At 43.5% G+C, this 15,462-nt stretch overlaps 2 protein-coding genes across 2 annotated transcripts in view; one reads left to right on the top strand and one right to left on the bottom strand.

Annotated features, from left to right (window-relative positions):
- The window catches only part of ica1 (islet cell autoantigen 1), a 16,118-nt gene extending 15,823 nt beyond the window's left edge, over positions 1-295 (top strand). Inside the window, exon 12 of the mRNA XM_069175030.1 lies at positions 208-295. Within this exon, the coding sequence (XP_069031131.1) occupies positions 208-230 (23 nt within the window). The 3' untranslated portion in view covers positions 231-295. The remainder of the gene's footprint in view (positions 1-207) is intronic.
- Positions 1-15,462, bottom strand: part of LOC138213777 (glucocorticoid-induced transcript 1 protein-like) — an 18,160-nt gene extending 2,698 nt beyond the window's left edge. The window contains 6 exon segments of the mRNA XM_069175028.1: positions 202-339; positions 1,202-1,327; positions 3,399-3,488; positions 9,776-9,924; positions 14,396-14,790; positions 14,998-15,462. Coding sequence (XP_069031129.1) covers positions 202-339; positions 1,202-1,327; positions 3,399-3,488; positions 9,776-9,924; positions 14,396-14,705 — 813 coding nt within the window. The 5' untranslated portion in view covers positions 14,706-14,790; positions 14,998-15,462.

Genomic DNA, 15,462 nt, shown 5'->3' with positions numbered 1-15,462 from the left:
AAATAAAAAAAAAATTGAAAAAACAGCTATAAATAGTTATCGTAGGTACATAAAAGGCAAAAATGCGTGTGGCACATTTCGTAGCTGCAGGCGACACAAAAAAAAGGTTTCGATAAAAGGACAGATATTCAGTGTGTGTGTGTGTGTGTGTGTGTGTGTGTGTGTGTGTGTGTGTGTGTGTGTGTGTGTGTGTGTGCCTACCTGCAGCCCGTGCTCCCAGTCCTCTCTGATGAACACATTCTCCAGCTCGTGGTTGATGCCCTCCACGCTGCTCGGCACTCGGCATATGAAGGACTTCGTCACAGGTGTCGTCGTCGAGGTCCATGAAGTTCCTTTGTACTGAACAGACATAAAAAACACAAATTTAAAAAAAGGAAAAGATTACACACACACACACACACACACACACACACACACGTCAGGATAATACAAACTCAAAACGCCCTCCGTCTCCGCACACATCAAATGACAAAACAATTGTGCAATCGCATACGTAGTAATAATAATAATAATAAGTGTCATGGACTGAATGATTCTGTTTGTGGTGTTGCATTATTGTTGATCCGGTTTCTTTATGTTTAACGGGTGGAAGACATTAAAGTTTAAATACAAGCGACTGAAGTTGGATTCAATTTCATAGGGCACCACAACAACAACAACAACAACAACAACAACAACAACAACAACAACAACAACAACAACACAGCCGCGACTTGTGACGCGGGCTTGAGGCCGAGCACATCGTGGTTAATGTGAATTTGTTGGTGAGGCGGTTCCACTGCAGAGCTCCTGTTAATGAATGAACTGCAACACAAGGAGAGGGAAGGGCATGTCCAGACACGTCTCCCCGCCTCGCTGTCCCCCTCCAGAAAAGACTAAACAAATACTGAACGCTTTTATTTCCATCCCCCTTTTTGCATAATAACAACCTGCAACTTAAGAACTCGCATTTACTTACATTTGCATGTAGAATTTGAATGTAGAAAAGCAGCGCTGCGTTTCTGTGGTACGTTTATATTCTGCTATCTTGATTACCAGTGGTGTGTGTTTTTGTTTGTGTGCTTGTCGCTCTGCTGCTAAGCTACGTTATCGCATCGCTGCGACGTCGGGGGGGTAAAATCTTGCACCACCCACGTCAGGGTTAGTTAATGTTTTTTCACCTGAACGTAAAGCCGGCGACTGGAGGACGAGGACGACTCACCTGCGGTTGGCACGCGGCGCCGTGCTGCGCCTGCTGCGGCAGCTGCAGCGAGCTCTGCTCCCTGTCTTTGCTCTGCCGGCTGACCTGCTTGCTGCGCTGCAGCTGCAGCCTCAGCTTAGCGATCTGCTGGAAGAAGAGAGAGACATCACTTTCAGCGAATGGAAAGATCGCGTCTCCAATCAGTGCATCGGAGGGTGAGAAGCATTTTTTTCCAAACACTAGAAATAATCGGAAAAAAATAAATAAATACATTCCGTGTTTTGGTTGAATATTCTTCTTTTATTTTCTGCACAAGAGCAACCTAAGCTAAATAATATTGCACTGTTTGCCTATTTATAATATTAATACAAGTGTTTGATGTGTATCTTTAAGGGTGCCTGGAGGGGGGGGGGGGGGGCTCTTTCTTATGTGGCTGACAACATTACTATTGAAAGACTTTTTTTTTTTTTTTAAACCAAAATATGCACCCATGTGTTTCAGGCCGGTATAAATGCAATCGGGTCGAACCGAGTTAGGTCAGCGGGTGTATCTACATCTGGCCCCGCATCAACCTTAAAAACAGGATACCCTTTGTGAGCCTAACAGACGCAGTTGTACTGTGCAGACAAAGGTGTGGTCTCCAAACACTGATTTTGTAATCCTGGCAACACAGTCAACAAAGAGACTTGCTCTTTTTCACAGATGAACTCCCACACGCGTAAATCGCAGGAGGTTGTAGAGAGAGCGAGAACGCGGTCGGCTTCGTTCACGTGTAGCGGACGCGGCAGCACGCAGATAATGACAAGTCCTGGCAACCCCGATGTAATCTCAGTGGATGGGAAAAAAAAAAAAATGAAAGAAGAGGGTTTTCCTGGCAAGAGCTACACTGCTGATTTCACAGGCTGAGACCGGGACTGCCTTTCAAAAAAAAAGAAAAGAAAAAAAAAAGGAGATGAACACGACATTTTTCTAGCCTCGTTATGAATGCATGTGACTTACGAAGTCTAATTCTACCGATCAGATTTCATTGCAATGATATTTTTGTTTGAACTTTCGTGGTTGTATTTAAGAAGTTGTTTTGTCCCTACACATTCCTTATTGCGTAACGTAAAGATCAGTAATTCAAGTTCTACTGGCAATTGACTTTGTTTTACAAAAAAAAAGAACAATAAAAATGAAATGCTCAGGCATTCAAGGGCTGTAACTTTAATGCATCTATCGTGAGCAGAAATGTGTAACCGTGGCTTTGTCAGGTGACACATGGTCAACTTAATAAAGGCACACACACAAAAAAAATAAACCTGTCTGATCCAAAGAGCATGACAAAAAAGACCCGTGAATTAGGGAACTTATGGAACTTGCCTGAACTCATTACCAGCTTGAATTATACCCCGTTTAGTATTTTGGACATGTGAGGTGGACTTTAAGTGTAGTTGAAAGAGTCCTTGCAAGTTTGTAAAAAGGTTAGAAAAGTTTTTTTTTTTTTTTTTTTTTCCACACCCTGGCCAACGTTAACAAAAACTCAACACATCTGTGTGCCGTTAATATTTTGGAACACGTCTTAGGCTGGAAACAGGGAAACAGTCATATTTTTTTGTTTTTCCCTGTCTATTGCTTGCAAGAGCATCTGTAAGACTGTAAGTAACATGAATTATCCTGAAACAGTTGACTCGGTCCGAACTGAGAAAGAGGGAGCAATATGTCTGCTTCACCCTCGAGAGGAGCTCACGTACTGTCTCTCCAAAAAAATAAAAACAACAGGCCATAATGAGATGCTTAAGGGTGCAGTAGAGTGGGGAACACAGGGGGGAGAAGCGAGTTAAATATAGACTGTGGTCTGGCCTGCTGGAGACCTTATAACTCCAATGTGGTCTGCTGGTTGGCCACCGAGCCCCGGCCAGATAGACAGTAGTGGAAACCGACATCTAAGGAGCGTAATATTTAGGCTGACCTCAGACCCTGACAAATAAAACACATTTGGAGTAAATGGAACGAACTGCGAAAAAAAAAAAAAAAAAAAAAGAGTCAAAAAACATTCTGAGTACACTCACAGTTAAAAGAATGTTTAAACGGGGAGGCCCGAGTATAGCTCGGCGTCAGCCAGACTTCTGAACCCCCCCCCCCCCTCCTCCTCCACCGCGTTAATCCACTCTCCACGAGGTCTGTTGTCGGGAGCAACCGTGACCTTAACCGAGGTTAATAAAACAGGTGAATTTACCTCTTTGAGGTGGTCTGCGCTGCCCCAGGAGGCCGACCGCTGGTGAGGACTTCCCTGTTCTGCCGCCTCATCGATCCAGAGACCTGGAGTCTGAAACGCAAAAGAGATACACGGCGCGTGTTACACACAACGACACGTTACACGTACGACGACTCCGGCTATAGAAATGTTTTTCTAACTGTAGTGTAGATGCACTGCGGTCACCAAAATGACATGTCTTTTATTGCAGAGGCGCACGAAGTTAAGTGTCGTGTGTCAAAGTTTTCTTTGTGTGTATGAATGCAAAAGAAACAAAAAAAAAATGCAATTAAAATACATTACAGTGCTTTAAAAAGGTCAACATTAACCAACCAGCAGTTTCTGAGATTTGTTTACGTGGCGGGACGACCTGATGCTTGTATTTTAGCTGCATCGTCAAAAATATAACTGTAATTAGTATATGTACATAAAGATGTTCAAACACTGTAGATGCTAAAAACACAATTTTACCTCGATGTACTCGGTTATACGTGGGTTTAAAGTAAACAAAAGTATTTTTCCAGTGCAGGTAGGAGGCACAACGATCTCTCCCTAAAAAAAAAAACCCTCATGGAAACGGTCCTCGTTGATTAATGGGACCCACCTCGTTGTTGCATCACTCAGGATGCGAGCAAACAACCAAACACAAGGATGTAAAATGTTTAGATAAGCCGTTGAGAAAGACGTGGGTGAAGAAAAAAAAAATAAAAAAATGAGTGCAGCGTGTTTAAGAGTAATGCTGAAAATCTGGAATCAATGAAAAGGAGGAAAAAACAGTCATCAGATACTATCCCCGAGGACAATGACTAAAAGTTATAGCACGTTTGATTGCTTCCATTGGTAAGCTGGGTTAAGATAAATAAATGTGTGGCAAAGAGGTGGGGGGAGGGGGGAGCAGTACATACTGACTTCTTTGTCTACGGATCACAGCAACAGTCCCCCCCCCCCCCCAAAAAAAAAAGATATCATCATTTAAGTTGACGAATGTAAATCGAGAAAATAAAAAGGGCCGACCAAATTATCGATGGAAATGTCAGACACATTTTATATATATATATATATATATATATATATATATATATATATATATATATATATATATAGTTAAATGGCTCCCACCTTTTCTACTTTCACCAGTGAAACCCACAAGTTAGCATACCTGTTGAGCCTCTGCACACCACTGTGATTTGCACAAAAATGTCCAGTACAGTACAATGCTGTACTTATAATAAAAATGTCTCTTTTACACATATATATATATATATATATAGATGTTTTATGTGTGTGTGTGTGTATATATATACATCCCCTACCAGAGAGCATAGAGGCAGCTCTGTCTCACTAAACATGTCTCTTAGACCTCTATTGCTGCAACAAGGAAACGGTTAAGTTATGCAAATGAATGGAAAAAAACACAAATAAGACTGAGGATGTTTCATAGGCTCGTCCAGAAAACCACATACTCGATTATGCATATCAACAGTGCCTCTGGTGCTCAAACATCTGACGTTTTTTTTTTTTTTTTTTTTTTTAAACGGTCGCCAACAGTCGTACGAAACATATTAAATGTCAGCATCTCGCAGACACACACTGCCTTATGTCTGACCCCCACGCAAACAGGAAGAAAAAAAAACCTAAAAAAAAAATAAAAAAAAACTCTATCGCTGTCCAACTCGCGCACAAGCCTCGCTCTATGATATGGAATATCACTGTGAATAATGAGGAACACCCGTGAAGCGCCGGCCTGCCACAGAAAAAAAGAAAAAAAAAGAAAAACAGGACAGCGGATTAAATGGGTGCTTGTGCTCTCGTAAAAAAAAAGGGACCACTGTGCTTTGGCCACGCTGGATGGCAGATGTGCAGCTAGCGCCCCTTTTTTAGTATTAACATTTTGTGCACTGGCATACGGAGCTGCTCGCGACCCGTCTGATGCCCGTGCCAAACGTTGAGGGGACCCGACGCTGCCGACTAATCCGGTCATACAGGACTGCTGCAACAAAACAAAAAAAAAAGAAACAGAAAGAAAGAAAGAAAGAAAGAAAGAAAGAAAGAAAGAAAGAAAGAAAGAAAGAAAGGGGGCAGACAGAGTTTTTAGGGAAAAACTTAAGTTCCCGCAGATGTTCGGTGACGTGGAGTCGGTGACGTGCTTTGTCATCGCAATGAAGAAGTGAGGTGCTTTTACTGGCTCGAAGATATGTGAACAGTTTAAGTGCTCACATGTCAAAACAAGGAGGGTGACGGTCACTTTGTAATAAATCCAGTTTTTTTTTTTTTTTTTTTTTAACTTTATGTTACTTCAATTTCATGTCCAAATCCAAAATTGTATTTCATTTGAATAAAAGCGGCAACAAATAAGCATATTCAAAAAAAGTGATACGAAGAGAAATAATAAAAAAACACAAATAAAACGACAACAGTTCAACAGTAAATACGAGACATTAGCCCGAGGCCAGCGCTCCCGTCGTTGGCCTGTCAGCTGACATTTAAACCGACGTGTTTTACAAAAGTCGTTCCCCAAAACACCGTTTTAGACACCAGAAGATCGACAGCAATTAGTTTTGAGATAAAAAACTAAAGGAAGTTAATTACGTCAAAGAAGTCAACAGGCTACAGGTGGCATGAAAGATGAGGGTCTTAATCGTTATATTTTTTACACCCCCCCCCCCCCCCCCAGGTATCTGTAGTAAGACAGTTACAAACACTGGAGGCTATCGTTCTTTATTAGCCTTCTGCTAACGAGAAACGCCCACCTTTGTTTATTCCCAGGCTGGAGGTGATGTGTGCTCTGCAGGCCGACTCGGTGTGGGCCAGGTGTCCCGCCTGATAATGCTGTACAGATAAAACTCTGCAGCCTCCGGAGGGAGGAGGGAGGAGGGAGGGTTAGGGGGAGGCTCGCTTCCTATTGTGGTTCCCACCCCAAAAGGTAGGCGTGTGTGTGTGTGTGTGTGTGTGTGTGTGTGTGTGTGTGTGTGTGTGTGTGTGTGTGTGTGTGTCTGTCTGTGTTACATGCAGGCAACATCCTCAAGAATCCAGCTCTGTTTCCAAAGCAGGAAACAATGACTGAGCTTCAATAGAAGTGCGGTGGAATTTGGTGATGGTTTGTTTAGATTGCCTGTCAAGACATGCGAGCGAGCGAGAGAGAAAGAGAGAGACACTGCCATTGCTTGGGGTTTATGGGCGAAGAGGAGAGCACCCATGATTTGGCTGTTGACTTTGGCACGTCTGTTATCTTGGGCATTTTTTTTTTTAACAGTTCCAGCAAAAAAAAACAACAACAAAAAAAAGGCTCTTTATCTCTCGGTGTCTTTATGTATTAATCTCACTGATAATCTACAAGACACAACAAGGAATTCAGTTTAAATTAAGATCATATTTGTGCTACATGGGGTGAGGTTGAATCACTGGGCCGTCCCTACACATGTGTTTGGCAAACCATTTTGTTTTGGAATTTTTGTTCAAAGTGAGACTTCAGCATTTGGAAGTGAAAATGTAATCAGACAAACTCATATTTCCAGGCATTTGCGTGACTCACCAGGAGGCAGGAAAACAACGAGCTCGTTTGTTCTGTTCATTTTCCCCTCGTGTATTTTTCAGAATGCAAATCCCGACTTGCTGATTAACTGTTCGCTCATCAGCTGGAACCTTTTTTTTTTTTTTTTTTTCCCCGGTTTCAAGATCCCAAGTGCAACTTTTTACACAAGGAGACTTTTACACAAGGAGAGTGGAAGGCAACACAGACCTTTTGATCGACGCTGCCTTTTGTCTGTGCTCATTTTCTTTGAGGTCGGCGTGGTGTGGCAGGGCCCTAATCTTCACACAGACATTTCTCTGTGTGCTGTAACCACAGGGCCGAGGGCATGCAGACCTATCCCGGAACAGCGATTAGCATATGTATGGAGCCCTCTGCTCCTCGACTCCCACACAAAAGGCAGGCGGGCCGTGCAGCCACGAGGGCCAGGTGGTAAGCAGTGGGATTTCTCCTCGCCTCAGTCATAGCCTGGGGGACAGGTGCAAACAACTTCACCTCCATGAAGGGCTACATTACAGCTCCTAAAAAAAAAAACAACAGAAGAAGAAGAAAAAAAAAAAGGGAGGGCGGGGGGTGGTGGAGGGGAGGGGGGGGGGTTGTCTTGTACTTGTGGGCCAGGGACCTTTTGTGTGCTGCTTTCTGCTGTTGTTGTCTTATATAAAAAAAAAAAAAAAAAAAAAAAAGGAGCTGGGCCCAGGCATAACTTGTTAACAGGAAGTAGGTCTCTAACTATCCTCAGGGAGGTGGTAGGGGGTGGGGGGCGGGGGGGGTTGTTTCTGCATTTAATCGCTCAAAGATTGTCAAGTGTGTCATACTCTCCCACATTATTGCGACATCGCCAAATGTTTTTCCGTCTCAGATTTCAGCAGCTTTAACAGACAAAATGTCTCAATTGGACTTTTGTTGTTTTTCGGTCGGCCTTCAATCCGATTTTTCTTTTTCTTTTTTTCTACTGATTAACAGCTAATGTAATGTTTCATGTCACCAGGGGTAAATATCACAATGTGCCAAATAAAACAACAACGTATAAGTCTGTGAGAGAGCCGTGCACATTCGCCTGGACATATTCTGGGCATTAGCATGTTTTGTAAGACCTGATAGCTATCGAATTGATTTTCCCCCCTCTTCGCCCAGTGTTTCCAGGGCTGCACAGGAACCCTGTAATTAGAGGTGTTTACTTTGCACACAGCCACTTCAAGAAATCCTGCAGGGCTCTCTCGCTCGCTCTCTCTCTCTCCCAAAACTTCCTCAGCCTGCACACAAAAGAGAGGCAGGGACGAGCGAAGGGGGTTAAAGGGATGAAGCCCATGTAAATGAGGCCTGGCGGTCTTCATTCAGACACATGAAAGGCTTCTGTTAGCAAAGAGGAGAGCGGGCCCTTGTCACGATCATACATATTCAATATTCTTTCATAACACAAGGCCCCCGCTCGCAAACCTTCAGCCTTCACCCCCCCAAAACTAAGCTCTTGGAAGCGAAACTGCGTTTAACCTCCAGTCACATGGCGAGATTAGAGGAGTGATCATGTGTGGGCTGCTCTCCAGGAATACTGTGGTCAATGCGAAATCCGTATACAGGCCCGATGAAGTGTTATAAATGTATTAAAATGCGGCGCTCGGGAGGGAATTGGGAGATGATTTACACGAGTCTATTAGGCCCAGCGTATTGGCAGGAGATCCCACCACCGAATTAATACATAACAAAATCTTCATCGACCACTATGACGGAAAACAGTAATTATTTCTAATAGTCATAACTGGCCTCATTTTCTGGGGAGAAGAGGGACCGTTGAATTTGGTGACACTCTGGTCACAGGGCGGACAGTACGGCAATAAATAATATTATGATATTTTAAGGGTTGTTTTTTTCTTCCTGTCCCACTTTAAACTAACCTCAACTTCAGTGTTAGCCACACTGGCTCACACCATGCAGCTAAGTGAGCGTTACTTCACTTTGACCAGGTGTTGGTTGTGCAGTGAAGCTTCATCTCACCCGAATGGGACCGATTTAGACCATTCGACTCCAATTTTCGGATCTTGTTGAGATTTCCTTTAACCCTCATGTGTTTTTCCAATTAATTTATGCACCAAAAATAAATAAACAAGGTGGATGATTAATCAATCACTGTCACCTGCTAAAGCAGAATCAGACCAATTCTGGAGCACTTCTTTCAAATTATTCTGTTTTATGATGTAGCACTTCTTTTTGTCTCCAAAAGTGTTTTCTGTTTTTTTGTGGGGCAGCTCCATACCAGCTTCGTATCACCTGACCAAACACCTCAGGCTCATTTTGAAACTACCGGAGCGGCAATTTAACCAATCGGCGCAAACCACCGCATACTGTACGTCTTGTATCAAAACCGCCGCTTCAATGCGCTCCCACTGGAGGCCCATTGGTCCGGCCGACCCAAACCTACATACGAAGAGGGTTTCCAGACTACAATCACAGCGACGACTGAAGCCGTCGGTCCGTATGTGAAACACGTCGACATCACAATATGTTTAAATCATGATCTGATCTTTTTTGAATTTTGTTTTTGTATTCAATTATGATTTCTAGAAGATCAGATTTGCAAAGTGGGAGGAGCAACTTCCGACATGCCTGTTTGCAGAAGTCCTGTTGTAGTCATCGGCAAGAAAGATGATCAGGTTCATATGTTCACAAAAAAAAAAAAGCGGTGCATTTTGATAGCAAATTGGTAGGAAAGGTTTGTGATGTCATTCTAAAAAAAAAAAATCAGGTAAAAGCTAAAGTGCTGAGAAAAGCCAGACTGAGACGACCCGTGCGGGCCCGGCAGCGAAAGCAGAATTGGTCCGAACGGTACACGCACCTGTGTGGCTTTGTCTTTCATACAGGAAGGGTAGGGTCCGTGGGAGTCCCGAGGCCACTGGCCGGTGAGGTACGGCCCCGTGATGGCGTCCAAGGAGGACGCCCGTCGGATGGCGCTGGAACTCCGCACCTGTAACTTGGACCTTTCTGCTGCGAATTGAGAAACAATAAAAGAAACAGAATTAGGCACGCACACACATGCAGCGGTACCTGGTGAGAAACATCCCCTCCCACCCGAGGTATTTCGACATAGCATGCACATCTCTCCTGATCGTGTCCATGAGAATTGACATTTGGACACTAAAACGTGAGTGTAATAAATCCCTCATACGAAAAAGCAGCTGCATAACCAAAGTATGCTGAAAATACAGGATGCTTTTTCTTGGCCTGGTTTCTTTAACTGTGTGTTCTGGTAGAAGCACAAAAAGGAAACTCGGAGGCAGTCCCCAATTTAAAAAGATAAAGTTATACCATCCCCCTCCAACAACAATACATGGAAACTTTAGCTTCACCTGTAGTACTAACACTTCTGCAAAGATAACCATGCTTCATTAAGACAACAGTTTACCTTACAATGTCCTCTGGCTTTCAAAGTATGTGCATTTTTTATTTATTTATTGTGATTTCTGAAGTATCTCTGCAGAGCAAAGAGCCGGCTGAAGAAGTCTGAGGCCTGAAGCGAATGTAAATGACTGAGCAGGAGTATCTGATGTTCTGAGAGCAAATCTGCTGCGAGCAGTTAAAGCGCAACACCACCCACATTCAAACTCATAAACAACCGCACCATAATGTTCATTGATGCTGCCTGCATCCACTCAACATTCTTGCAGTGACACGCACCGACTCAAAAGAAGAAAAAAAAACAAAAAACATGCAAACACAAAGACATTATCTTAAAAGAAAAAGCCTGTATTACACTTTGTGCGACTATTCAACGCAAACGTAAAAAAATCCTTCCCTTTCCACATTTAAAAAGGCAGCATAGAACGATGGGCAGGAAATATGCTTATTTACTCTATCCCTTGTCTGTGCAGGCCAAGGCATGAGCCCTTTCCAACATGAACTCACACAACACACACACACACACACACACACACACACACACAGACTAAACTATCTACATGAGGCACCCCTCTCCTCGTAGAACTACACAGCCCTTCATTGTTGTTCTTTGTTCACAGAATACACAGGTCTACCCACCCAAAGGTATTGCCTAAGTAAGCTTACTGGGCTACAGTAAAATTCCCTGAAGCATTGTAGACAAAGGAAGCAGGCTAAATTTCCATCAATATTGATATAGGCCAAAGCCAGTGCTCTCAGAACTGGGATTGTGGTTATTTTCCATCGTCTCTCCACTTGCCAGACAAGAATAATCTCCTGATGAGAAAAAAAAAAAAAAAAAAAGGAAACAGCCAAGACATCAAAGCAATCTATCTGCTGATTTTAAAAGGGGGTAAATGAGCAGTGTATGTGATATAAAAAAAAAAGGAATATTTTCAAGGTTGAATCTCTTTAATAAGAACTTTCCTTCACGGGGTATTCGTCAAAACTGTGAAAAAAAAAAAGAGGAAAGTCTCCACATTTCCAGGGATAAATGGGTGGTTTATTAACTGTAGGGCAAGAAGCAAATGTGAAAACAAACATGTGGTCTAAATCAGTAAACCAAAGCAGAACAGTTTCCTGTAGGTTTTTCACGAGGCTGCAAGACACTGGTTGAAAGGAAAATCCAAGGAATTTTAGCTTGATCTCAGGATCACAGAACAAAAATCGCTGCTCTTTCACTATTTCAGAAATGCTCTGTTAAATGAAACTAGAAGTGTAGTCAGTAAACGAAGCTACACCAGATCGGCTTTATGTGTCACTTTGGGTATATTCTCTCAATGGACCATTTTTTTATGAAGTTTAATCAAATTATCTAAAGAGTAAATGAATGAAACACGGAATCATCTACTCTCAAGACTGAGGCCACTTAGTCACTGGTAAGACGAGACTATAAACAATATGATACCGTATCAGCTTTCACTGATAGTGATTGTGCTTTTTTTTGTCTGATGCTACATGCTAGTATTACCTTTCATTTGCCAAAAAAAACCCCACCAAATGTGATTTGGTTCTTCTCAAATGTGAAGATGTACTTTTTTTCCCCCTTAATCATGTGATATCAAATTGAATGGGTCTAATGGGTTTTAGACAGCTGGTCGGACAAAAAAAAAGTTGGAAGATGTTATGAAACCATTGGGACTTTCAGCTTTTCTGACAGTTTACAGGTTGAAAAAAAAAAAAAGATCTCATAATAGAATATAGTTATTTGCAGACCTAAATTATGTTATTTCTCATGATATGATGCAGCTGTAAAAACGATGGATTCTTTTGAGTGTCCGTCCCTTAGCTGGTTGGGAAATGGCTTGTTAGCATTATTAGCATCATTCAGTGAGCACAGTGGGTGTTAGCATGAACCGCTTTCGATGCATTTCAGCGAAGTGCTAACAAATTCCCCCTTTTTAGAAACGCTAAACCGAAGAATTGGAAAACTTGAGATCAAAAGTTTAAGGTTCAACTTCCAGGTCCTTCGAAAATGTGCGCAGACAGATAAATGTACAGAAAAACACAGCACAGTTTCACCAGAGTTGACCGATTTAGACGCCACATTCATTTTCACATTCGGTCCTACGCTGCAGTTTGAATGGCTTCACAATGAAGCACAGCCGTTTCAGCACAGCTGGCACTTTAACGGAGAGCGGGGACTTTCATTGTTGGGACTGTGTGGTAAGAGGATGAGGTCATGTGCTAGTGAACTAAAAAGGCCATAATATGGATTATAATATTCTTGACTCCGTCCGTCCTCGTCATCAAGGTCAGATCTAAAGCGTTGCGCAGTCAAGTCACATTTTCTGTCACGGAGAGCCGAGGTACCGTGAGGCACTTTGGACTTATTTTTCCACCAAATGGAAACAATATGCCCATGAGTGGGTTCAAAGTACTCCAATGAATGAGACATTACAAAGTGCAAAGTCTCCTGATTTAATTACAAGAACCTGGCCTGCAGTGAAGAGAGATAAACAACTGAAGTTATCCTCGTACCCCCCCACCCTCCATTCTAAAAATGTAAAGTTTGTTTTTTGCATTTTTGAAACTTCCAGCAGGCACCAATTCTTCGCGGATATGATCACAAGTCGTCATCCGAGGCCTCTCGTGCACACCGGCCGCGGAGGGTCAAGTCTCCATCATCGCCGACTGACATTGGACACTGGCCCGGGGTTAGAGGTCGTCTCTTTCGGAGAACCGAGGTATGCGCGGCATGCCGCCGGCGTAGGAAATCGGCACCGACGGCGAGCCAAACGGGGCGAAAATTCACCCGTGCCTGGTATATGTGCCCACTCAGTTGTTATGGAAGAGACTTCGTTTCCTGCTTCGCATGGTACACTGGTCAAGGTTGGGAGGTCATCTCGTTCAAAGAACCGAGGAATGCGAAGCACGCCACGGACATAAAATTCCACAATAACCACCACGCTGCACTGATGGGGGGGGGAAAGAAAAAAAAAAGAGGTGGGGGGCAGCCATTTGATTAAAACGTAGAAGGGAGAAGCTATTAGATGTGATTAATGGGAGATAACTCTGATCCGGGTGCTGTTGCAGAAATACCGAGTGAGGTCAGAAAAAGGTCTGTTTATGCTTCATACTGGAGAAGCTGCATTCAATACGCCTCCATATCACAATGCGTTTCAAACACTGGCCAGACATTATGTGGTTGTGTTGTGTGTTTTGTATAGAAATACAGGGGTTACAGAAAAAAAGAAAAGAAAAAAAAAAAAAAGTACTTCTTCCAGCAAAAAAAAAAAAAATGCACATCTGGCCTGTGAAAGGATCCTGCTCCCGAAAAATCCGGCCACACTGTCACTAGTTGGCAGGAGAAGCAGTCACACAAGTGAGATTTAGTGAGGAAATAATGATTTAGAGCTGCCTGAACCTCTCATGCACCCCCCCCCCACCCCCCTTTCACACAGTCTCCATGCAGTATCCCTTCCAGAGATCAGCTGAGCTTGACATGAAACGACATAAAGCTGGGCTCTGTTATCCATGTGCTAGGCATAGCATATGGTCTCAATGTGTTGTCCATGCTGTTTTTATGGAGAGAGGTAAGAATAGGAGCTGCTGCTGCTGCTGAGAGTGACGTGGCCCCGATTACAACTGAAAGCACTACTCTCTGCCAAAGCTCTCACTCCCCCCCCCCCCCATGTCAAAAGTCCATATGAAATAAGGAAGCCAATATGCCACTCTTTGTTCACTTCACCAGTGCCTGATTTGAGAGTAAATGACAGACTAAATAAAAAGTAATGCATCATTGTACGGCAAAGCAAGTGCCAACTTCGTCGCAGGCGTATAGGACACCGTTTCCAAAGATCACATCTGACCCAGTTTCTTTTTTTTTTTGGGGTGGGGGGGAGGGTTTCTCCCCCCCCCCCCCACATGCAATTGCGTGGCTGTGCACCTAATAGCAACAACATAAGTTAACCATGCCCTGTTATCATGAGACAGACGCACGTGGTGGCATGCCATTTCTTCGGCCTATGTTAGGTTAAAACAGTTACAGAAAATATGTGTTGTTGTTGTTTTTCTTTACCTCTGGCAACCGGAGAGTCTGGCGGACAGGACGACTCCTTACTTTCGGGGGACAGTCTTTGCTTAGCGTTTGCACTTCCTGAAGTGAGAGTCGGACTGGAGGGGGGGCTCGAGCCCCGGCTGCTCGCGACTCCTCCGTAAACAGTCTGCGTCCGCGTCGGGCTGCTCTGACCCGCGCGCAGGAGCTGGTAGGGCACGGTGGCACGGATGGGGTGCAAACGGCACCCGCTGCTGTTGTTGAACGATCCGGGGGAGCCCGCGTTGCTGCGTCTCACCCTCGCCTGTTGAAGGGAGTTGCTGGGGGCTGACATCCTCCGAAACTGGCTGGACGTCTTATCGCAGTACAAAAAAACAAAACAAAACAAAAAAACACGTACTGCCGAAGTTGCTGTTTCTCTGGAGGAAGAGATGATGATGATGGTGGTGGTGGAGGAGGAAGAGGAGGAAGAGGAGGAGGAGGAGGGGGCGGTAAGATAAACATTAGCTTGTTAGCAAAAAAAAAAAAAAAAAAGCGTTAGCTTCCTTTACAAAAAAAAAAAAAAAATCAACTCACGCGCTCGAGTCAAAACAGCTCCAACACGTATTATTTTGTGATAAACTTACCTGTAAGACACTAACACATGCCGTCGTAAACTGCAACCATAACGTGGGTAACTTTAAAAGTTGTTTTTAAGTACTTCTCATATCGTTTATTTCGTGTTTTCCAGCCTTCGCAGCGTCTTCCCCATCCCGTCCATTCTCTCTAAATGACAGTTGGTTCGGCCAGACTACTGGCTGACACATGTGGGCGGGCTACGTTGCTGACGTCTGCGCTCCTGATTGGACAGTGGCGTTGTACAGTAAGGTCGCTGATTGGTGCAAATTAGTCTATGGACCGCACTTTCGGCCAATCGCGTGTGCAATGTGTTAGTATGTGTAAAGTTTTCCCGTTTGTAAAAATGTATACAAAGAGAATATTTGGGCCAATTTAAAGTGAATTAATTACGTATTTGTGGTGTATTAGTCTGTATAATACATAATAACAATTACAATTTACAACTAATAAGGATCTGACAGAGCAGGGCTCAC

The sequence above is a fragment of the Embiotoca jacksoni genome, unplaced genomic scaffold (genome assembly GCF_022577435.1).
Source record: "Embiotoca jacksoni isolate LCO1_2020_lvr unplaced genomic scaffold, fEmbJac1.0.p SCAF_63, whole genome shotgun sequence".
Taxonomy (NCBI): domain Eukaryota; kingdom Metazoa; phylum Chordata; class Actinopteri; family Embiotocidae; genus Embiotoca; species Embiotoca jacksoni.
Note: the sequence above shows the minus strand (reverse complement) of the source record. Positions and strands in the feature narration are given on the sequence as shown.